Source organism: Myxine glutinosa, chromosome 5 (genome assembly GCF_964187855.1).
Source record: "Myxine glutinosa chromosome 5, kmMyxGlut1.1, whole genome shotgun sequence".
Taxonomy (NCBI): domain Eukaryota; kingdom Metazoa; phylum Chordata; class Myxini; order Myxiniformes; family Myxinidae; genus Myxine; species Myxine glutinosa.
Genome location: NC_136265.1, coordinates 51615610 through 51638697, shown reverse-complemented (window position 1 = coordinate 51638697; position 23088 = coordinate 51615610). Strand labels below are relative to the sequence as shown.

At 48.0% G+C, this 23088-nt stretch overlaps 1 protein-coding gene across 1 annotated transcript in view; it reads left to right on the top strand.

Annotated features, from left to right (window-relative positions):
- The first annotated feature begins 4622 nt into the window (after positions 1-4622).
- Positions 4623-23088, top strand: part of LOC137428619 (uncharacterized) — a 34242-nt gene continuing 15776 nt past the window's right edge. Inside the window, exons 1-2 of the mRNA XM_078778049.1 lie at positions 4623-4851; positions 12238-12300. Of these exons, the coding sequence (XP_078634175.1) occupies positions 4686-4851; positions 12238-12300 (229 nt within the window). The 5' untranslated portion in view covers positions 4623-4685. The remainder of the gene's footprint in view (positions 4852-12237; positions 12301-23088) is intronic.

The following is a 23088-nucleotide window of genomic DNA, read 5'->3' as shown; positions in this document are numbered from 1 at the left end:
ACACTACCTCCAACATGTTTCACACATGCATCACTTCACTTTGGATTCAGTTCATTTTTAAACACTTTCACCTTTCCATCGCTTTAGTATAGGTTTATCTTGGTCTCATCTGCTCGCAAATTCTAATCTGGTCTTTCTCTTGTTGGTGCTGATGAGAGGTCTGCATCTTTCGTTGTAGCCTTTGTAATTCTGCAGTCGAAGTCTTCTGTGAACGGTAGATTATGATACTTTCACCCCTGCACTCTGGAGGTTGTTGGTGATGTCACGGACAATAATTGTTTTCAGGATTTTCCTCACAGCTCTGATGATTTTTCTGTTGTCAACTGCAGTTGTTTTTTTTGGCCATCTTGGATGTTGTCTATTGCTAAGTACCCAAGTGGTTTCTTTCTTTTACAAGATATTCCAATTTGTTTTATTTGCTATGCCCAATCTTTGTGCTGTGGTTATAATTAAATTTTAGCTCTTACATGAGCCTCGACTTTGTATTCAAAAAAAATTCGAAATTATTCTGCTCTTTCAGCTTCCAAATTGCTTGCTTTTCTTTAATAGACAGTTCTCTGGTCTTCATGTTGGTTTACACTACCGGTCAAAAGTTTGAGTAGAACACCTCAATTGTTCCAGTTTTTATAGAAATTTACATAGTTTAATGTCCAGTGAATAACCTGAAATGGTACAAAGTTAAGCAGTAAACTGCTCGAGGTTAAAAAAAAAAGTTTAGGTAAGCAAAAACCAGAAAATAATGTGAATTGCACAGTTGTATTGTAAAAAAAGGCCTTCTTCAGGGAACAAGTAATGGGTTAACAACTTACAGCTGTTCTGCAGCAATGTAAGTAAATTAAGCCTTGAAAGTTGATGCAAACAATTCCTACAGGTGTCCCAACCTCTGCTGATTACTTGATCACAAACCCCCTGTCTGTATAAAAGCAGTATTGGAACAGACTGTTATTACACCCTCTGAAGCATTATTTGGACAATATTGCACTGCAGGAAGTAGTATATTGGAAACTGGAGGAAACTGACAGGAAGAGGTCTGGCAGACCCAAAGCCACAACAGAATCAGAAGACAAGTTTCTGAGAGTCGACAGCTTGCGTGATAGGTGGCTCACAGGACAACAGCTTCAAGCACAGCTTAACACTGGTCGAAGTAGGCAAGCCTCAGTTTCAACTGCGAAGAGAAGACTTCGAGCTGCAGGTTTGACAGGTCGAGTGGCAGTAAGAAAGCAATTGCTAAGATGGCAAACTAAGAAAAAGAGGCTTGCCTGGGCCATAAAGCACTGCCAGTGGACTACTGAAGACTGGAAGAAGGTCTTATGGACCGATGAATCAAAATTTGAAATCTTTGGTTCATAACGCATGGTTTTTGTACACCGTCGAGTAGGCGAAAGGATGGTACCTCAGTGTGTGACACCAACTGTCAAACATGGAGGAGGAAGCGTGATGGTCTGGGGCTCTTTTGCTGGATGCAGAGTCGGCGACTTGCACAGAGTGACTGGCACCCTGAACCAAAAGGGCTACCACAGCATTTTGCAGCGCCATGCAATAATACCCTCTGGTATATGCCTAGTTGGTCAGGGGTTCATCCTACAGCAAGATAATGACCCTAAACACACCTCCAGGCTATGTCAAAACTACCTTCGAGGAAAAGAACAAGAGGGTAGGCTTCAAATCATGGAATGGCCAGCACAGTCTCCAGACTTAAACCCCCATCGAGCTGGTTTGGGATGAACTGGACAGAAGGGTGAAAGCAAAGCAACCTACAAGTGCATCACATTTGTGGGAACTTCTGCAACACTGTTGGGAAGAATTTCCCGAACAATATTTGATTTCCATTGCAGAAAGAATGCCACGAGTGTGTTCGGCAGTTATATCTGCAAAAGGTGGCTACTTTGCAGAGTCAAAATTTTAAATTAAATTTTGTCAAACAAAATGATTCTATGATTTCTTTTGTATCTCCAATTGTGTATTTGTTCTATGCTTAATTTCAGAGTACATTGAGACATTAAACTGCGTAAATTTCGATAAAAACTGGAAAAATTGAGGTGTTCTAAAACTTTTGACCGGTAGTGCATGCATACTGACTCCAAAGGCAGATTTATGTGTTAACAATCAATACAACACGAAACACCTGTCAGTCATCTGTTCCAAAACCTGCACCTACCTAAAATGGGGGACTGAACATGAAACGTGCTATTGTTCCGCAATTGTAAAACAAATTTGCATCAAAATACCAATAAATAAAAGTTGACCTTCTGTCCTCTTGCTTCGCATTCATCCTTTGATCGCAAATCTCAAAATGTATTCGAGTGTTTTGGATATTTGAGGTCCCACACTGGAACCTTGGAATACTCGGATTGTCGTACAAGGCAACATTAGCGTTAGAGTCGGGAGCCAGCAAACGTCAGATGTCACACCAGTTCCTGTCCAAAGACACAATCAGGTGCTGATCTCGAGATTTAGATCCATCCCAGTGTAAGTATACGAGGTCTCCACCATCAACTGTCGGTGTGGCAGGGTGGGTACGTAATGGGAACTTGGACTTTATGCGATGAGCATGGTTCTTGGTGTGTTTGGCATGCTGCTCTCTAAAATAAGGTCCTGACCCAGGACTGGGATCTGCTGCTTCAGCTGATGGTAATATCAAGTGATCAAGCTTGATGTGGAGACCCTTATCAGGCTGTCCAGGACCAGACGTGGGATTACTATGCATTCACTGGTCGGTTGGAAGGTTGTGATATCGGACAACCAACATTCCATTTTTTGATATGGTGACTTTTTTGATATGGTCAAGCACCTTTTCACATCTTTGCTATTGGTCAGGTTCTTTGAAGGGTGGGTGCATGCATTTGGTGTAAATTTGTGCACTAAGACTGCAGAGATAACCTGGCTGAAAGGTTTGTGAAAGGATACATCGTTTTACAGGTGAGGACATCTCGGATGGAGGAATGATGGACGACACAGTCTTTCTTCCACTTAGCAAATGACCAAACCTGACAGTGGGGATTGTCAAAATCAGAGATGTTCCGTGTTGTGGAATCTGAGGGTATATCAGCAGAGTGTGAAAGGTCGTGGACTGACGCATGGTACCGACTGACTGAGGACAAGAAGGTGGAGACATGGGGATGAGCTGAGAATTCTCCTCGGCATAAAAAGCTTGTACACGTGGCTTAATATCAGTCAGAAGGCAAGTTTTATGGCAGAAGTGAACTATGAGTGGTACAAAGAACTTAAGGGCGATCAGAGTGTCATGGCGCCACAAATCCCGGCTCCCCGTCCTGTCTCTCTCCCCGTCCCGTCTCTCTCCCCGTCCCGTCTCTCTCCCCGTCCCGTCTCTCTCCCCGTCCCGTCTCTCTCCCCGTCCCGTGTCTCTCCCCGTCCAGTCTCTCCCACCATCCCGTCCCGTCTCTCCCCCCCCATCCCGTCTCTCCCCCCCCCCCCCGTCCCTCTCCCCGTCCCGTCTCTCTCCCCGTCCCGTCTCTCTCCCCGTCCCGTCTCTCCCCCCGTCCCGTCTCTCCCCCCTTCCCGTCTCTCCCCCCGTCTCGTCTCTCCCCCCGTCCCGTCTCTCCCCCCGTCCCGTCTCTCCCAGTCCCGTCTCTCTCACCGTCCCGGCTCTCTCACCGTCCCGGCTCTCTCACCGTCCGGCTCTCACCATCCCGGCTCTCACCATCCCGTCTCTCCCCGTCCCGGCTCTCCCAGTCACATTAATACTAATTACTGAGATGTCTGAAGGAGGAACTAATAATAATTAATCAATACGAGCAGCATGAACGATACTCGCTGGGTTTGAATCCCGCTGCTCCCGTCTGGTTCGAGTTCGGCAGAGCGTGAGTATTCTTAAGGTGTTCGTGATGGTTACAAAGGAGGTGAAGGGGAACGGACTAACGCGAGACGCGTCACGATGTGTATGATTGTGACGTCACAATGGAACAACAATGCGCTTACAAAGGTAGGTCCAACAAACAATGTATTTCATCTGAAAGGTAATTAAATTGATTGTTTCTGTCCCGGAAACAGATTGCCCCTCCCCCACAAATAAATCCCAATTTTTCAGGTAATGACGTCACTAACGTGTACAAAGTGATACTCCTGCACCAGAGTTCCATCAAATCCTCCAGAGACGATTAGTAACACGAAGGGATTTTGCTACATCTATTTATTACGTATGAAAATATCGCCGAAATATTTACACCTCTTCTTCCTTAATCACCAACCTTCACCTCCACCTGTGTGCTCCATATATTAATTACACTTTCATTGTGTACAGGGGGTGAGGAGAGATTAGTGTACATTTACATGGAATATAAGGACAGGAAGCAATAGATTAATAGACACATGTGGTACACGGGATTTGAACCTGGGTTCCTCCTATTCACGTGACTCCTGGGATTCACATGAAAACATAAACAAGAAAACATGGCGGAACCTCTTTGTAAACTCTTAATAATATGAAACAGGACGAAATAGTCCGACAGTACGAGGACAGGAACCGGAAGGTCGTTGTTAAACTTGTTTAAAGATCTCGAAAACGAACATCGTCACTCACGAGCCCAGGTGACATTAGGGGCGTGGTCTACGGAGATCCAAGAAGCGCTGAACACGTCATTATAGTTAAAGAAGAAGAAGATCCAACAGAAGAAGAAGAGCACGTGTTTCTCTGTTGCGCCGGCTCTCAGTTCTGTGGTAACGGAATGAATTGTCCCGAAGTTACGAACTCCGAGCTGTGTGAGATGAACCGAGATATTTCCGTTGAGGAACACAAGGTGAACCCTTTGGGATCCACGAGGGTCTCCGATGGGAGGAACCTGCTAGGTCCAGGAGAATCTCCCGCGGATAAGCCTAAGGAGTTCGGACCCGGTACGTGACGTTCTTGTTCCCGTGCGGGTTCCGTACTGTGCACTATGTACGTCAATAGTTTATGTGGGAATGAAACCATGTACGGATATCTGGTTCCCAGACCAGTACTGGAACCAAGTAACTGCTTCAAAACAGCAAATAGCACATGCACAAGCGGCAAACTTGATTGGTCGTGATGACGTAAAAATGCTGTAATATTTTGACATGCTAAATGGAGAAGGTTTGAAAATGTCAAAAAGTCTATTTGTGTTCTACACTGCAGTGTTCAATTACATGATTCAATTGAAATGTAATATCTTAAAGATCACCGAAAAAAAATGCCAGAAGTTTTACCGCTGTTGATACCGCGTCTATTACACCACCTTATTTAATCGGTACGTTCGCTCTTCTTCCCTATTGTTTGTGTCCATGTTAACTTCCTCAAAAACAGTACGTTTGCTGTTTTTGAATAATTTTCAATTTTGTTTAACTGCCCAACAGGTAGACAGAGTAAAAACAAGAATGACCGCTCAGTCCTCACAACCTGCGACATAATTCCCCCTGACAGCCTCCATCTGAAAGGAAAGGGGTATTTTGCCCTCGTTAGGGTTGGGTGTTTCTATTGATGGTGATGATGATGGTGTGAGTTGTCGTTTTCGTCGATTTTCTTCCCTTCGTTGGCGTGGGATGGCTGTATAGTCCAATGCAGGACCCATGGCGTCGACCACAAACATCGCAGGTATAGACTGCTCCGTCTTTCCTGGTGGAGGATACAGAGACCTAAGTTTCCATGGGTCCATGTTCTATTGTTTGTCAACACCATGAACATGTTGGAAGTATTCACCTTCCCACAGATTGAAGACCTGCAACCCAATATCATTTTTCGACAGGAAGGCGCTTCCCCCTTATTGGGCCTTTGTCATCCGAGCCGTCTTGAATGAAAATTTTCCAGGTCGCTGGATTGTCTGAGACGGACCGACCGCCTGGCCCCCACTATCACCAGACTTAACCCCCTTGATTTTTTTTTCCTGTGGGGTTTTTTCAAAAATGTCGACAACACCAAGGTGGCAAACCTGCAGAATCTTCGTTCTCGGATCACAAGTGCATGAGCATTGGTGGACGCAAACATGCTGAGCTGAACATTGCAACAACTCGTGTTCCGCGTTGATGTCCTGCACGCGATAAACGGAGCTCACATTGAAGAGTATTGATTGATGATGTGCCCAAAACTTTGAGTTTCTGTATTATATAAACCAAAGGGTATCGTTGTATCATTTGTGGTTCTAAATATATTGACAACCAAAGTTGTCCGAGACTATTTGGAACAGCCTGTACAACCTTACCTCATATCAGTGGAATCGGCAAAGAGGTCAGACAAAGCAAAAGAGGAGGTTAGATGTGCAGAAGTTAAGGTAGATGGTAATAAGGGAGGTGGTCAGGATTGCAAAAGGAGATTTTTATTTTTGTATACAAAGTCGAGGCTCGTGTAAGGGTTGACACATAAAACACAAAAACATAAACAGAAACACATGAAATGTAATAAAGGGAGGGGGAGAGAGAGAGGGAAGCACAACAATAGTGGGGAACAGGGACTTCGGGAGATCTGTGGATGGGAGACGGCTGGGGCAGGGTACATGGTAGACAAGATGGGCACCACAAAACCTTCTTTTTTTTTTCTTTTCTTTTTTTTTTTTTACAAAGTCAAGGCTCGTGTAAGGATTAACACATAAAACACAAAAGCATAAACAGAAACACACATGAAACATAATAAAGGGAGCGGGAGACAAGAGGGGGGAGAGAGAGGGAAGCACAGACGACTTCAACTGTCATCATGCCAGCTGGCTGGGTGTGGGTACCCCTCTCACCAGCCATGGCATCTCGGCAAAGGACTTCTGCGACTCATTCGGACTGACACAATCTGTCAATTTCCCGACCCGGATCTCAGTCAATGGAGTATCTTCTCTTCTAGACTTGGTTATGACTAACTTCCCTGCCAATGTCTGCTGCTCTTTTTCTGCTCCAATCGGTTCTTCTGATCATGTGCTTGTTAAAGTGGACATCTCTCTGGCCATTCTCAGAGAGCCTCCTCAGCCTAGATGAGTTTGGCATTTCTCTCAAGCCGACTGGCATGGTCTTCAGAAGTTGGTCAGAAGAAGTTGGTCCATGTCAGACAGTGAGATGTAAATGGAGTCATCACTGTTTGGTGGACGGTACAGAACACATATGAACAAAGGTGGATGGGAAGCCGTAGCCAGAGGAACTCACGGGGTTTGGGAGGTAAAATAGCAGTGTACGGAGAGTGAGGAAGAGAGTTTTTGATAAGGAGAGCAACTGCACCATTAGGACGAGGCTCAGGTCTATCATACCGGAGGAGGGAACCAGGGAGAGATATTAAGAAATCGGAGACATCTTGAAGGAGGAAAGTTTCTGTTAAGCAGATTACGTCTGGTTTGTCAGAAGCAACCTGAATGGAGAGATCAATCAGGTTTGAGCGAAGGCCCCGGATGTTTGAGGTCCATACCGTTAATGAAGAGAGAGGAGGAGCATCAGGTGCAGGACAGGGGAGGGGAGGGGTAGGGTCAGATGAAGGATGAGAGGGGGAGGTAGGGAGAGCACCTTGTATCTTACAAAAGGAGATAAAGTTGTTAACCAAACATCTTGCATCTTATGTTGTAGAATTCTATTGTTTGTCTTTGTTTGAACCAATCAGTATGTTTTGTGTTAATAATATATGAAGAGTAATTCATGTCGAAAGGTGATGTCAACTACTCATTTTATCAATCATTGACCAACGGGGCAGGTCATTGGATCTACATTTTCAAACATAATGTTGTGGTTTTGGAAAAAAGTGCAGCTCAGGGGAGAACATCGATGTTCACTGTAGGAATCCCGAGATGGATATTTCTTTGTCAAAGTAAAAGTAGACCTTTGCCCATTAATTATCGAGTGGGTTTCGGGAATGGGAACATGCGTTGTTGTTATTTAGTCTACTAGGGCATTGCCCGTACGTGGGTGCCCGTTCCTTGCCCAAAAAAAAAAAAAACGCTACCCGTACGCTCTACCCCGCCCGTACGCCCGTAAACAAAAAATAACAACGCTCTTCGCTTCCGCCCTTCGCTCTGACTGAATTGGGAGAAATAATGCGCATAAGAAATCGAATTACGTACCGTAATGGCGGTCAGCTCGTAACGCGCACACTGTCCGGAAGTTCGCATATCGCATATCTATCTATCTATCTATTAATGCCCATTTATTCAATTATCGCCAACGTATTTTGGCTTTTTGCAATTTAATCGCAAGGAAAAGTAGAAAGAGAAGAGGGAAAAAAAGAAAAGCCTTGCCTTGCTGCAAACAGCTGCTGCAAACAACAACAACATGGAAGGCTGCACTGTCCGGAAGTTGGCATATCGCAGTTACGATTATTTTAGTGTTAATGGCCAATTATTCAATTAGCGCCAACGTATTTTGGCTGTTTGCAATTTAATCGCAAGGAAAAGTAGAAAGAGAAGAGGGAAAAAAAGAAAAGCCTTGCATTAACGCATTAACGCTTGCATTGCATTAACGGTTCGGCACACGTGATAGCTCGCTGCTCTCTGATTGGTTGAAGCGTTTTTTGGACATAGCTCGGTAGGTACTTGTCCGATTAATTACAAACCTTGAAAAGGCACATCCTCGGGTCCCCAGCAATATACCTGGCAAGTTTCAAGTATATCGGACCCGTGGTTGTCGAGAAACAGCGGTCACAGACAAACACACAGACACACAGACAGACACACAGAGATTACTGGCATTATAGATAGATGTATTCCCGGTGTGGTGTCTCTCCATTTACAACTATCTCTCTCTTTCAAATCTACATTCGGTCCGTGCTTCAATCCATTCGGTCCGTTCTAGCAATCTTATCTTCAAGTCCCATTAGGTCTGGGCTTTAACCAATTCGGTCCATTCCAGCAATCTTATGTTCAATCTTGATTTGTTGTTACCCGAAGCACCTTTTCAATTTCGCCAAATGCAAGGAGCATGAAGGCTGGGTCTTTCAGGCACTCCAGGTGCTGCACGGGGAACCGGGGCGCCTTTTCAGGTACGTTGCTTACTGGCCAGGGAACCGCGTCACTCGATTATATGTACTGAATGAATGAATGAATGAATGAATGATCGTTTTAAGGCCATTTTCCCCGCTCGAGCGGGGGTTAGCCTTGCGGGCCCCATGACAATCATGGTTCCCTGTTTGAGGCAATGTTTTTATGGCCGGACGCCCTTCCTGACGTCAACCCTTGGTCGCCTCTTACGATGCGCAGGGATACGGTGTACCTGTACCTATTCTAAACCGGGGTACACACCGGGATCATTCATCCCAGCAAGCTGGTACTCGATTTGCCGACCTCGGAAGGATGACAGGCTGAGTCAACCCCCCTAGCGTTAATTCAACGATCGATCGGGATTCGAACCCAGGATCCTAGGATCCCAAGCCGGCACCCTAACCGCTAACACAACACCAGGCTATATATGTACTGTACACAGCAATCTTTGCGAGGGAGAAAGAAAGAGCTGGCTTGCATCGCCGCTTCCCATGGGAGGGGAGAAATGGGGGTTTTGTCGAAAGCTCCCTCGGTTTCCACCATCTGCATCGCAGGAACCGCCCCCCTTCAAACACTCACCAATGGGGAAGGGATGCACACACTGTGTTCACCTGGAAGCCATGCCCTGTGTGGCAAGATAAAAGAGATACGGGGTCAGTGGTGTGCTGCTGTGGCGAGAGGCTGTGGGTCGCCTCAGAACGAAATTGGTCATTGTATGGAAGCCTTGGTACGAGTGCAGTTGCGCCTGCTTGAAGGTTGGCCTGCTGGAACGAACCAAGCACTAGTTGTGTTGGATCAACAACAAGCTACACTTGGTCCAGAGTGAGGCGAGGGTGCAGTAACGCCACTCCGACATGAGCAATCCATCGTCCCCTTCTCATAACTCCCTCCGCTTGCCCATATTTTTGGCCCCATCCAGCCTCGCCAGTCTGGGTGTGAGCTTGGAGTCGTCCCTCGACTCCAAACTGCCTCTTTTGTTCTGTTATTCTTTCTTTTCTCCTTATTGCGGAATGAAAGTAGGTACCTTGTCTCTGTTTGTGTTTAGGTCCTATAGCGGTACTAGCGAAGGATAAGTCTGCTCTTTTTGTTTGTTTTTACTTTGCTGGTTTTTTGCTGTAATTACATGCGCTTTTGCCTCTGATTTTGCTTGGTGAATAAAGAGCTGTAAATAATGTGCTTTTCACCATTGCTTTGTAATCCACCAAATAAAACACAATGTGACTTTGTGTGTTTTTGTGTTTGTGCAGATGTCTGTCCCCCTTCCAAAGGATGGGTTTTCAAGGCAAATATTTTAACACGAATGTGTGTTCACTGCGGTCTATTTTTAAAACGGCAGAGTAAAACGAGTGTTCATTTTCGTCCGTATGATGTCTATTAAATAAAGATGGTATAAGCACATCTGACACTAGGCCAAGGCTTCAGACTTTGGCATTCTCACGAGGCTGCACCGTCGAATAAACCTGTTCCAACCCATCATTTTTGACGGGCGTTTTACAAGTAAATAATAATTGTGCATTTTCTATCTGCTTCGTTCTCGTCCTTTCTTCCATTGATGAGACATAAAGGGGTACGTAGTGGATAGCCGGGAGTTCTGCCCCATTGTTTCGCTTCGGTAGTGTTTAGCCAATGTTCACTCATGGTTTGCTCGGCCGTAGTAGTAATAGTACTTGGAAGACGCGTGAACGTTGAGGGTGCGGTCCTTAGTTGAGGTCATTGGGTCACCAGCAGGTAAGATGACATAAAGGTGAAGGGACCTTGTTAGGCCCAATTATTCCAACGTCAGCAATTGCTTAACAACCCGTCCGGCCGCAGTTAGTCAGGGAGCAGGTCTGAGGAACCCCCTTGGCCTTGTGGTAACCCCTGATCCACATTTCCGTAACAATATTTTAAATAAGTATTGTTACGAATTTGGTAGAGCATTATGTAGAGCAGCGTAGATCTGAGTAGGTAACATGCTTCGAGATGTCGCGATAAGGAACACTTCCTGTTATAAGTCATGTGTAGGCGTTTGTCGGGTTAAGATGTATGATTGTGAATCTACCAGGGGATTCGTGTTAGTTAGTGTCGGGAATAATGAGTGGAGCCCTTGTATGTCTCACCTGGTAGTCAAACCTTTGTCCATTTTGGCACTGCACACCACTTAAACATTAGTTATGAGCTTTAGTACAACACTAATGACGCCTTTCCACCCTGGCATGACTTAGGAAGAAATCGGGCGAGAACACCGCCACAATTGGCCGCCACCATTTACACCTCCGAGAGGCCTACCCACCTCGCATAGCACGTGCTATAACACAAGGACCACGGAGTAGGGGACGAGAGTTGGAGTGACGCAGTGGGCGTGCACAGGGGCGAGTCGGTGGAGGCTCTGATTGGCAGAGCAGTGCGCCAATGCTGACGTCACCGGCCAAGGATATTAGCGGAGGCTGGACGCCTTTGCTGGCAGTTGGAGTCCCGGTGCGAGTGAGATGAGATCAGAGCCCCGACCTGAGTTGAGCAGGAGGAGTGAGGGAGTTGTGACATTCCTGGCGCAGTCCAGAGCAGCTGGATTCGCAGAGTTGGCAGTTGAGCCATAGGGAGTTGCTGAACGCCAGTTTGCCGAACGCCATTGGGCAGTCGAGTCGACACGAGGAGTTTTCTTCAGCAGCCCGGTCGAGTCGTTCAGAGATCCCGACCCGAGTTGGGCTGAGGTGTAGCCCGAGTGGAGCGGTGCTGGTGCTTTTGGAGCTTGGTGCACGGACCTTGTTGGTGGCGAGAGGATCGGAGCTTGGAGCGAGGCCTCGTGGGTACATCGGGGCCGGAGTTTGGAGCCGCGTTGGACGGACAAGACGACGAGACAGATAAGCCCGAGCTCCGCGTACACTGTACACGACGTGACATGTTCTTTTTGTTAATTCATCTCCCTCGTCTCGTGTTTGATATCTGTTGTGTGCGGGATCCCGATTTAGCTACCTTATTTTATTACCGGCGCGTGTTTTTCCTGTCCTTGCCCTTTTCCTGAATAAACCCTTACATTATTTTCTGTCCATACTTGAACGCAGTTTACCACCTGATTGATTTGATAGTTTAGGCTGTGGGGACTTGCGCTGTTTCCCTCCATTCCGCGCGCTTAGGTGTTTTAGATTTTGGAATCCGCCATTGAGCTTCCGCCTCGGAGTTAAAGCCTCGTAATCGGCAAGCCGCGACCGCCAGATATTAATTTCGGCGGTTGCGCGACAGTATTTTTCGGAGATTGAAAAGCAAACACTTAATGAACATTTATTGTGACAACGACTTTGTTTAGAAATGTTCCTTAAAATTGAGTTTGAGTGCGATGTTTTATTTTCAGATGTTATTTTGGCTGTGAAGGTGGAATCTGAGTTTCAGGACGAGTCCTCCACGCTAGACAAAGGTATGAATGACAACAATCTTCATGTTATAGTTCTACTTCCTAATTCACTACTATAACACGGAAACACTGTTTGTTTGTTTTTGTTTGTTTGTTTGTTTGTTTTTTTGTATACAGAATCGAGGCTCGTGAAAGAGCTAACATTTATCACACAACAAAATCAAACAGACACACAAAGTATATAATAAGGGGAGCGGTAGACAAGATAGGGAGAGAAGGGGAAACACACAAACACAACATTTGAGAGCAGGGACATCAGGAGATCTGTGGGAGGGAGAGGGCTTTGGGGGAGGAGGCGTGGGAAGGGGGGGGGGGGTGGGAGGAGTATAAAACACAAGGACACTGCAAGGACTTCCGGGAAATAAGTTGGTATTTCAAAAAAGTGGATCTGGGGTGAAATTAGCGTGGGTAGAAAAGATCAAGGTTTTTTGGATGGGGGAAGACAAGAGATGGTGGTGAACAGCTGTTTTAAAGACCTGGAGGGAGGAGTGGGATTGAAGGGAGTGGGGGAGTTTGTTCCAGAGGCGGGATAAAAGAGGAATGAAGGAGTGAAGGTGAGCAGAGAGTCTTGATTTTGGCAGTTTAACCACAAGAGGGTTGCAGGCAGATCTTGTGCGACCTGTAGGAATATTTGGGGGACAGAGCCCAAAGAGAGCTGGGGGGGGGGGGGGGAGCAAGGCCGGAGAGGAGTCGGTAGAAGACAAAGACCACCAACCTGTTGTTGGTTGATTTCCTAGCAGTTGGTAGATTACCTTGAACAAAACATTGTTTGTCCATGAGGCCGTGTGACTATATGTCTATTAAGTACGTACTTTTTCAAATCAGGTGCATCCTGTCTGTTAATTATGTACTATTGGAATGTACCTTTTGAGCCTTTAGACTGCAGACCCCTTAGACTTTGAAGACTTTTTAAGACTCCAAAGACCCACGCTTAGGACCCAAAAGACCCCGAAAACCCAAAAGTTCCCGAAATCCCAAAACACCAAAAATAACCTGAAGAACAAAAAGACCCTGAAAACCCAAATGACTCAAAAGACCCCGAAGAACCAAAAGACTCTGACGAACCAAAAGACCCAGAGAACCCAAAAGACATCAAAGACCCATATTACCTTTTAGACCCATTAGACCCCAACATCCTTAAGACACCAAGACTCTTCAGACTTATTTTTTACCTTGAAGACCCTTTCAATGCTCTCGTCACCTATTCACCTATCTCGTCACCTAACTCGTCACGTCACCCTTCACACTTTAGACCTTTTATATCCTTTAGTCCCCTAGAACCTGTAGACGTTTACACCACTCAAGTCCCTTTCAAGTCCTTCGGCCTTAACACCATTTAGACGCCTTAAACCTATCAGAAGGATAAGACAGCTTGGACCTTGACCACTGAGAGGTTTACATCACTTGGACCTTTTTGATTACAAATAAATTACAAATAAATATATCATCAATATTACAAATAAATTTGCACAAAAGAAATGCTTGTATTATGATTGGTGTAAATCATGACAACACAGCAACTCACGTTCCGTAATTATCCTCAGTTAAAAGAAGCCTGTGCGTCTGCAGCGACGTGTGGTGAGGAGAGCGCAGCAAGCCGATCCACGCTGGTAATAATAAAAATTGGGGAACTGATTACGTTTCCAGAGCGCAATGTTGACCGAGATAGGTACAGTCCAGAACTATACGAACTGCGGCGAGTCTCAATTACCACCCACACGCATCAGCGCCAGAGCCGGACCGGGACATTGGCCAAGGAGAGCTTCCCCTCACCCCCTCCCTCACCCATGCCCCCCCCCCCTCCCACAAACCTCAAAACGTAGTGGGAATGAAAAAAAAAAAACATTTTAATGCCTAACTGCTTTAAAACCCAGCGAGCATAATACAAATGCCCAATCCTAATTTTAAATCCAGAGATATAGAGGTGCAAAGTTTTTCCAAGATGGCGCCCATACCACGTGACATATGACGTCATAATTGTCACTAAAATTATACAGGAGGAGGTGCTCCTGTGGCGAAAATTTAGTGTCAATTGGACCAAGAATTTCAGAGAGAAAAACATGTCATACTGATCGGATGAAGCGTTGAACTTCTTGAATTACGACGTCATAACAAAGGCACTGATGATATTATTATTAACATATCTTATTCCCCATGGGGAGTACCTGACAATGAGCCTTGTTTCAATTTTTTCCATTGAGCGGTTTCAGAGATATAGAGGTGCAACGTTTTTCGATTTGTCCAAAATGGCGTCCATACCACGTAACGTATGACATCATATTTATGAATTTAAAAAATGTTTTTCACTTTGCGGGGTTTCACCTAACCCTGTTTTTCACTTTGCGAGCGCAGGGTAAACTGGAACGGCACTCAGTAGAGAGCATACCTCCGCCTGGTGAACAGTTTACGTTTTGTATCTCAGAGTAGACCAGAAAATCACAATACAGAATTTATATAATGGAGAAACATTCTTCACCAAAATCGAATCTATTTGTCCGTCAGACACCCAACCGGTCCACCAAGTTTCGTCCGAATCCGTCCACAACTTTTTGAGATATCCTGCAATGTATCGTTTTTGGCCCTATTTCCCAATGGTGAAAAATCACTTGAAACATTCTTGTAGCCGGATCCGAATCCGGATCCTCACCAAAATCTAATCATTTAGTCCTTGTCACATACACTGCATCTCTGCCAAATTCCGTCCGAATCATTCCACAACTTTTTTGAGATAGCTTGTTCACAAACGGACAGACAGACAGACAAATGAAAAATCGGTCAGAGACCGAGGACTTGCCGGAATGTACTTTTTTATCGGCCATTTAGGACAAATATGGCGGCCGAAACACGTGATAGATGACGTCATCATTAACATATTTTATTCCCCATGGAGAGTTCTTTACAATGAGCCATGTCTCAATTTTTTCTATTCAGCACTTTTGGAGATATAGAGGTGCTAATTTTTTCGGTTTTTCCAAGATGTCGGCCGAACCACATGACCGATGACGTCATCAATTGGGCACAGTCTATTCCAGGGCAAGACAAATACGTGTGCAAAGTTTGGCGATTCTACGTGCAACGGTGTAAACGTAGTGCTGCAAACAGACAGACAGACAAACAGACAGACAGACAGACAGACAGACAAATGAAAAATTCCTGGGAATGGTGAATTTTTATCACCGCTTCGTGCCCCGCGCTGCTCAACTCATGCGGCCCCTCTACGAAGCCCTCCGGGGCAAGCCGGCCAAGCACGACATCGCCTGGTCCGCAGCAATGGATGCGGCCTTCCAAAGCTCAAAGCGGGCCCTCGCCGACGCAACACTGCTCGCTCACCCGGTGCTCAACGCTCCCATCGCCCTCACCACGGATGCCTCCGACTACGCGGTGGGCGCCGTACATGAGCAATGGGTGAACGGGGTTTGGCAGCCACTCGCTTTTTTCAGCCGGCAGCTCCGGCCGAACGAGCTCAAATACAGCACGTTTGACCGGGAGCTCCTCGGTCTACACCTGGCCGTCCGCCATTTCCGCCACCTCCTGGAGGGCCGACCTTTCACGGCGTTCGTCGACCACAAGCCGTTGGTTTACGCCATGGCCAAGGTCACGGAGCCATGGTCGGCCCGCCAACAGCGCCACCTCTCCGCCGTGTCGGAGTTTACCACGGACATCCGGCACGTCGCCGGCAAAAACAACGCCGTGGCCGACTGTCTTTCCCGGGCCAGCGCGAACGCGGTCCACCTGGGCGTGGATTTTGCGCTCATGGCGGCGGACCAAACCACCGACACCACGGTGCAAGCCCTCCGGGCGGCGGACACGGGCCTCCGCCTGGCCGACATCCCCTGCGCGGACACTGTCCTGCTCTGCGACGTCTCCCAAGGCCGGCCTCGCCCCATCGTGCCCGTCACCTGGCAACGCCGCATCTTCGCCTCCCTCCACGGCCTTTCCCACCCGGGCCGGAAAGCTTCCCAGAAGCTGGTGTCGGCGCGTTTCGTCTGGCACGGCCTTCGTCGGGACGTCCGCGATTGGACCAGTGCCTGCACCGCCTGCCAACGGGCCAAGGTCCACCGACACACCCAGGCCCCGCTGGCACCTTTCACCGTGCCCGAACGACGTTTCGACCACGTCAACGTGGATCTGGTGGGCCCCCTTCCCCCATCACGAGGGTTCACACACCTGCTCACCATGGTGGACAGGACCACCAGGTGGCCGGAGGCCGTTCCCCTCGTCTCCACCACCACCGCCGACGTGGCGCAGGCCTTCATCGCCACCTGGGTCGCCCGCTTCGGCGCACCGGCGGACATCTCGTCAGACCGCGGACCACAGTTCACCTCCGAGCTGTGGGGCGCGGTCGCCCGCAACCTGGGGGTCAAGCTCCACCGTACTACGGCCTACCACCCCCAAGCAAACGGGTTGTGCGAGCGATTCCACCGCTCCATGAAGGCCGCGCTCATGGCCGGCCTTCAAGACGGCGGTTGGGCCGACCGGCTGCCGTGGGTCCTTTTGGGCCTTCGCACGGCCCCCAAGGAGGACCTCCAGGCATCCACCGCCGAGCTGGTCTATGGCCAGGTGCTACGCGTCCCGGGCGAATTTGTGCCCGACGCTACCAGCCCCTGGTCCGCAGCTCGCCAGCGCTCGGACCTCCAGGAGGCCGCCCGACGGTTTGCCCCCGTGCCGACATCCCACCACGGTGACCCCCAGTCCTACGTCCCCCCAGCACTCCGCACCGCGGAGTATGTTTTTGTGCGTCACGACGCACATCGGCGGCCACTCCAGCCGCCGTACGACGGGCCCTTCCGGGTGCTGCGACGGGACGACAAGTCGTTCGTCATCGACATCGGCGGCAGGTCGGACCGGATTGCAGTGGACCGCCTCAAGCCGGCGCACGTGGACGTCGACCACCCACCACGGGTGGCCCTCCCACCGCGGCGAGGCCGCCCCCCGTCCACGGTGCCCCCCACTCGACCGCCCACCACCTCACCGGACCCCCTCCCACGACCCACCAGGGGTCGCTTCGGCCGGGTCATCAGGACCCCCCTCAAGTTGACCCTGCCGGTGCAAGTCGATTCTGGGGGGACGTGTGTAGCGGCTGCCGCTGGGGTTACACAATCGCCTTGCACCTATCAAGGACGCGGAGCGATCACCAGGCCGGGCTCGTCCAGGACGCCCGGGCAGGCCCGCGCTCGACTTGCCAGGCCTCGGTCGGGACGCCCGGGCAGGCTCGCCCTCGGCTTGCCAGGCCGCAGCCGGCCCGCGGGGCCACGCCCCCTGGCGCCAGGCCTGGGCAAACCCCCTGGCGGAATAGATATATATTGCCGACCGTAAAACGTTTTTCCCAGAGTGCCTGAGTGTTTGATTCTAATAAAGCAGCTCAGATGAATCCAAGCTTTTTGTCGCGTCCATTCTTTCGATCGACGTGGGAGCCACAGCTCCTTCAATTGCGTCATTTTGACGTGATGATGCTGATCCTCCCATAACAGGTCATGTAATTCGTGTGGTATATCATTCATTGCTTGTCCGGTATTACCGTTTGTGTTTTTAATTGAACGTTGGATTATTTATATTAGACCTTGAATTCCTGTCTCTCATTAGTCAGGCAGCTTCGCAGCATATTTATCGAAAATGGGGAACGGCTTGACAAAAGCGCCATTTTTATTTTGGTGGTCCATTAGACCATATACAATAGATTTAGGACCGGAGGCAAGAAATATACAGTGTTCTTCACCTTTTTATTGGACAAAAACCAATTATGTATATATTTTGAACAAGGAGGCTAACTTTTATTTCATTACATGCAGTGTTATTTGTAAAACTTATGCATGCCTGCATAACAAATCTTACGCTTCCATGTAATAATAATTAGTAATGTAGCGGTTCCCGCTGAATGTACACAATCGCCTTGCACCTGCCAGGACGCGGCCAGGGCGCGATCGCCATGCCGGGCTCGTCCGGACGGGCCCAGACGCACCTCTCCTGGGCATGCCCGGACTCGCTGTTCCCGGGCACGCCCGAACCTCCCGGGCACGCCCGGTCTCGTCTTTCCCGGGCATGCCCGCTCTCGCCTTTCCAGGGCTCGCCCAGAGCGCCCGGGCACGCCCAGCCTCGACTTGCCAGGCCACGTCCAGGACGCCCTGGCATGTCCAGACTCGCCTTTCCAGGGCTCGCCCAGAGCGTCCGGGCATGCCCACTCTCGCCTTTCCAGGGCTCGCCCAGAGCGCTCGGGCACGCCCAGCCTCGACTTGCCAGGCCGAGTCCAGAACCCCGGGCATGTCCAGACTCGCCTTTCCAGGACTCGCCCTTGACACCCGGGCATGCCCGGTCTCGGTTTTCCCGGGCAAACGCCCCGGCATAAATGTGTTTATATATTGCTGCCCGATAAACGGGCTTGTCAGAATACCTGAGCTGTTTTGTTTCAATAAAGCAACTCGGACGAATTCCGTCTTTGGTCGCGTCAATTCTTTCGACTCGCGTTGGAGCGCAGCTCCTTCAGTAATATAATACCGAGTGTTTATACAAATGTGTTATACTTGTGACTCGCGCACCTCTCATATATCTAACATGTACGCAACTACAAGGATGTAATGACAATATAGCTTTAGAACAGACAACATGTTGTTCAAGGTAATTTGTCCAGCAATTTATGTATTTACGATTTTAGTCTAACTCCAATAGCTGATGATTTATTTGCATAAATGTATTGCTCGATATTATGCTGTGCGAGTCGTATTTGCGCAAAAGTCAAACACTGTATATGTCTTGCCTCCGGTCCTAATTCTATTGCATATGGTCCAATGAATGAAATGAATGAATGATCGTTTTAAGGCCATTTTCCCCGCTAGAGCGGGGGTTAGCCTTGCGGGCCCCATGACAATCATGGTTCCCTGTTTGAGGCAATGTTTTTACGGCCGGATGCCCTTCCTGACGCCAACCCTTGGTCACGCTCTTTCGATGCGCAGGGATACAGTGTACCTATTCTAAATCGGGGTACACAACGTGATCATTCATCCCAGCAAGCTGGTACTCAATTTGCCGACCTCGGAAGGATGACAGACTGAGTCAACCCCCCTGGCATTAATTCAGCGATCGACCGGGATTTGAACCCAGGATCCTAGGATCCCAAGCCGGCACCCTAACTGCTAAGCCAACACCAGGCTGCATATGGTCCAATACAACAACAACAACAGGCATTTTAAAGGCCATTTTCCCTGCTAGAGCGGGGGTTAGCCTTGCGGTCCCCATGACAATCTTCTCCATTTTCCCTATTTTCTGCATCTCTCCTTGTTAACCCCCTTGCCCGCATTTCTTCTTCCACCTTCTTTAGCCAAGTCTTTCTCGGTCTTCCCCGTCTTCTACTTCCTTCTACATTCATTTCCATCACTCTTCTCAACCAGTCACTTTCATCCTTCCTCAACACATGACCAAACCATCTCAACCTGTTCCTCTTCACAGCATCAATCACAGGCTCTATTCCCATCATCTTTCGCAATTCATTATTTGTCTTCCTCTCTCTCAACGATACTCCGCACATCCGTCGAACCATTCGCATTTCCACCCTTTCCAACCTTCGTTGCTGCTCTACGTTCATTACCCATGTCTCGCTCCCATAAATCATAACACTTCTCACACATGCAGCATACACCTTTCCCTTCAGCTTCAACGACACTCCCCTCATCATCAGCACGCCACTCAATTCCCGAAACTTCTTCCATTCACATCTCACTCGAGCAACCGTTGCCGAGTCTGATCCACCTTCTTCATTCAGCATGTCTCCGAGGTAACAAAATGTTTTCACACCTTCCAGCTTCACGCCGTCTCCAAGATCCAACTCAACATTTCCGCCATCTGCAGCTCCCTCTGTGCACACCTTACATTTGAATGTAGCTGCCACACTGGTTAATGACCCTCTCAGACCACTACATTTTTGATGAACCCACTCAGCGCACATTGTACACTGAATGGAGTTCACTCCGACACCCTTCCTACACACAGCACAGGGCCACTTCCCAGTTCTTTCCACCTCACCACATGCTTTACCACTTTCCATCACCTTCGTCTTTCCGATATTCACCTTCAGACCTTTTGTCTCCATACATTCCTTCCACGTGTTCATCTTTTCCTTCAGTCCATCCATACTTTCCGCAATCAACACCAGATCATCTGCATACAACAACTCCCACGGTAAACCCTCCTTTACGTTCTGAGCCAGCACCTCCATCACAGCTACAAATATACACAAAGAATTAAGTTAAGCACCCCTACACAACGAATTAAGGTAAGCACCCCCTAATATATATTCTTTGTGTATATGTATACATTGGCATATATTCTAAGGTATGTGAGATCAAATAATGATTGGTATGACATTAGCAATTATCCATTGATGAAATTGAGTGATCAAAGTGAAAAAAAGTGATTGGTTGAGTCAGTGATCCGATCACGTGGGTCCTACACACGTTATTGACGCAAAGATCGCTAGAGGTCCTCTCAGAACAATGACTGTACGTTAGAAAACATAAACGTCATCCACACTGTCCGTGATGGACCTATAGCTCCATACTTAAATTGAGGTGAAAATATGCCTAAAATTCCCAAAAAATTTCACCTTAAATTATTCAGAATAAAATATTGAAAACGGCATGATTGTTATGTTTTTATGTGACCATAATATCACTTCTCCAGAAAATATAGCAATATCATGGGTATATTACACTGTTTTGACGACAACAAACTTGTAATGTGCGAGGTTGTAAAAACACGGGGGGGGTGCTTAACTTAATTCTTTGTGTATAGTAGTGGACTTAGTACCGACCCCTGATGCACTCCCACCTTCACCTCAAACTCACCACTGTTCCCGTCCTTCGTCCTTACAGCTGTGCGCGCTCTTTTGTACATTGCCATCACAACTCTGATCAACCATTCCTCCACTCCTAACTTCCTCAATGCCCATGTCAATACTTTGCGTGGAACCCGATCGAATGCTTTCTCCAGATCAACAAACCCAAGAAACAACTTCTTCCTCTTCTCCATGTACTTCTCCTGCAACTGCCTCACAATGAAAAGCGCGTCTGTCGTTCCTCCTCCTGGCATGAATCCAAACTGCATTTCGTCGATCTTCACTTTCTTCCTTATCCTCCTCTCCAACACCTTTTCCAATACCTTCATTCCATGCTCCAATAACTTTATCGCTCGGTACGAGCCACACTCCAGAGGGTCACCTTTCCCCTTGTATAGAGGGACGAGGGTACTCAGTTCCCAATCCACTGGAATGCGGCCTTCTTTCACCACCAGATTACAGATCTCTGTCATTCTCTTCACACCCCAACTTCCTGCTGCCTTCAACATATCTCCCACAACTCCCGTCGGCCCTCCCGCTTTTCTACCCTTCATTGCTTTTATCGCTTCCTCAACTTCCTTCTCAGTTATCTTCTCTGCCAGTCCTAAAACTGGGTTACTCTCTATGTTGCCATCCCATTCATTCTCTGTATTCAACAGCATTTCCATGTATCTTTTCCATCTTCCTTTAATTCCATCTGGGTCGACAACGATTTGTCCCACTTCATCCTTCAAGCAACTCACCCCCATCACATCACACCTCTCTTTCGCTATCTGCTTTGCAATCCTGAATACTGCTTTCTGACCCTCTTCCGAATCCAAGCGTTCTCCGAACATTTTCCTACATGCCTCCTGCGCCTTTGCTACCTCTTTCTTTGCAGCCTTCCTGGCTGCCTTATAACTTTCATGCTCTGCTGTTTCTGCTCCCGTACCCTTCGCCTTCTGCCACTCCTTGAACTTCTTCCTCTTCTCGTCAATCCTCTTTCCAACTTCATCATCCCACCACCATGTTTCCGAGTGCCTCGGTGGTCCTTTTGTCCATCCACATACCTCACCAACGGCTCCCAACAGACTAGCTTTCATTGAGATCCAACCACTATCAAGCTCAACCACATCATCCTCGACCCTACTCAGCCTCTCTTTTAATGCCTCCCTTACTGTCACCTCTTTCAACCTCCACACCTTCATTCTCGGTTGGTACTTCACCCGCCGAGCTCTCCTCGCACCTTTCACCCTTACGTCGCAGACAACCAAGTGGTGCTGTGAAACAGCCTCCTCCCCCGGGATCACCTTTGTGTCCCGGAGGTGCCCCCTATCTCGCCTACGCTCCATCAGGTAGTCAACGGTTGTCGTCGACCCACCTGACGTGTATGTAACAAGCTTATTATCCTCTTTCTGGAAGTGAGTATTACAAATCAACAAATCAGCTCCATCAGCAAACACCAAAATCCTTTCACCTTCTCCATTTCTCACACCATATCCGTAACCCCCATGAACTCCGTCAAAACCATCCATACTCCTTCCCACATGTCCATTTAGGTCTCCTCCTACCACAACAACTTCCTCATCTTTCACGTTTTCCATCAGCTTCTCTATCGCACACCAGAACTTGTCCTTCTCTTCATCGCTTCGACCAACCTGCGGAGCATATCCCGAGATGACGTTCACCAAGAGCTTTCCAATCATCATTTTCACCATCATCAACCTATCACTCACTCTAGTCACACTCACCACACTGTCTGCAAACTCCTCAGAAAACAGGACACCAACACCATTCATGCCCTCAGGGCACCCTTGCCACACAAAGTTGTATTTCTGTCCCTGCCTACCCTTCACCATTCTCACACCACTTCCCTTCCATCTCATCTCTTGCACACGACATATGTCCACTCTTCTTCTGACCAATACTTCCACCACTTCTCCTGATCTCCCTGTCATTGTCCCTACATTCCATGTCCCAAACCTCAG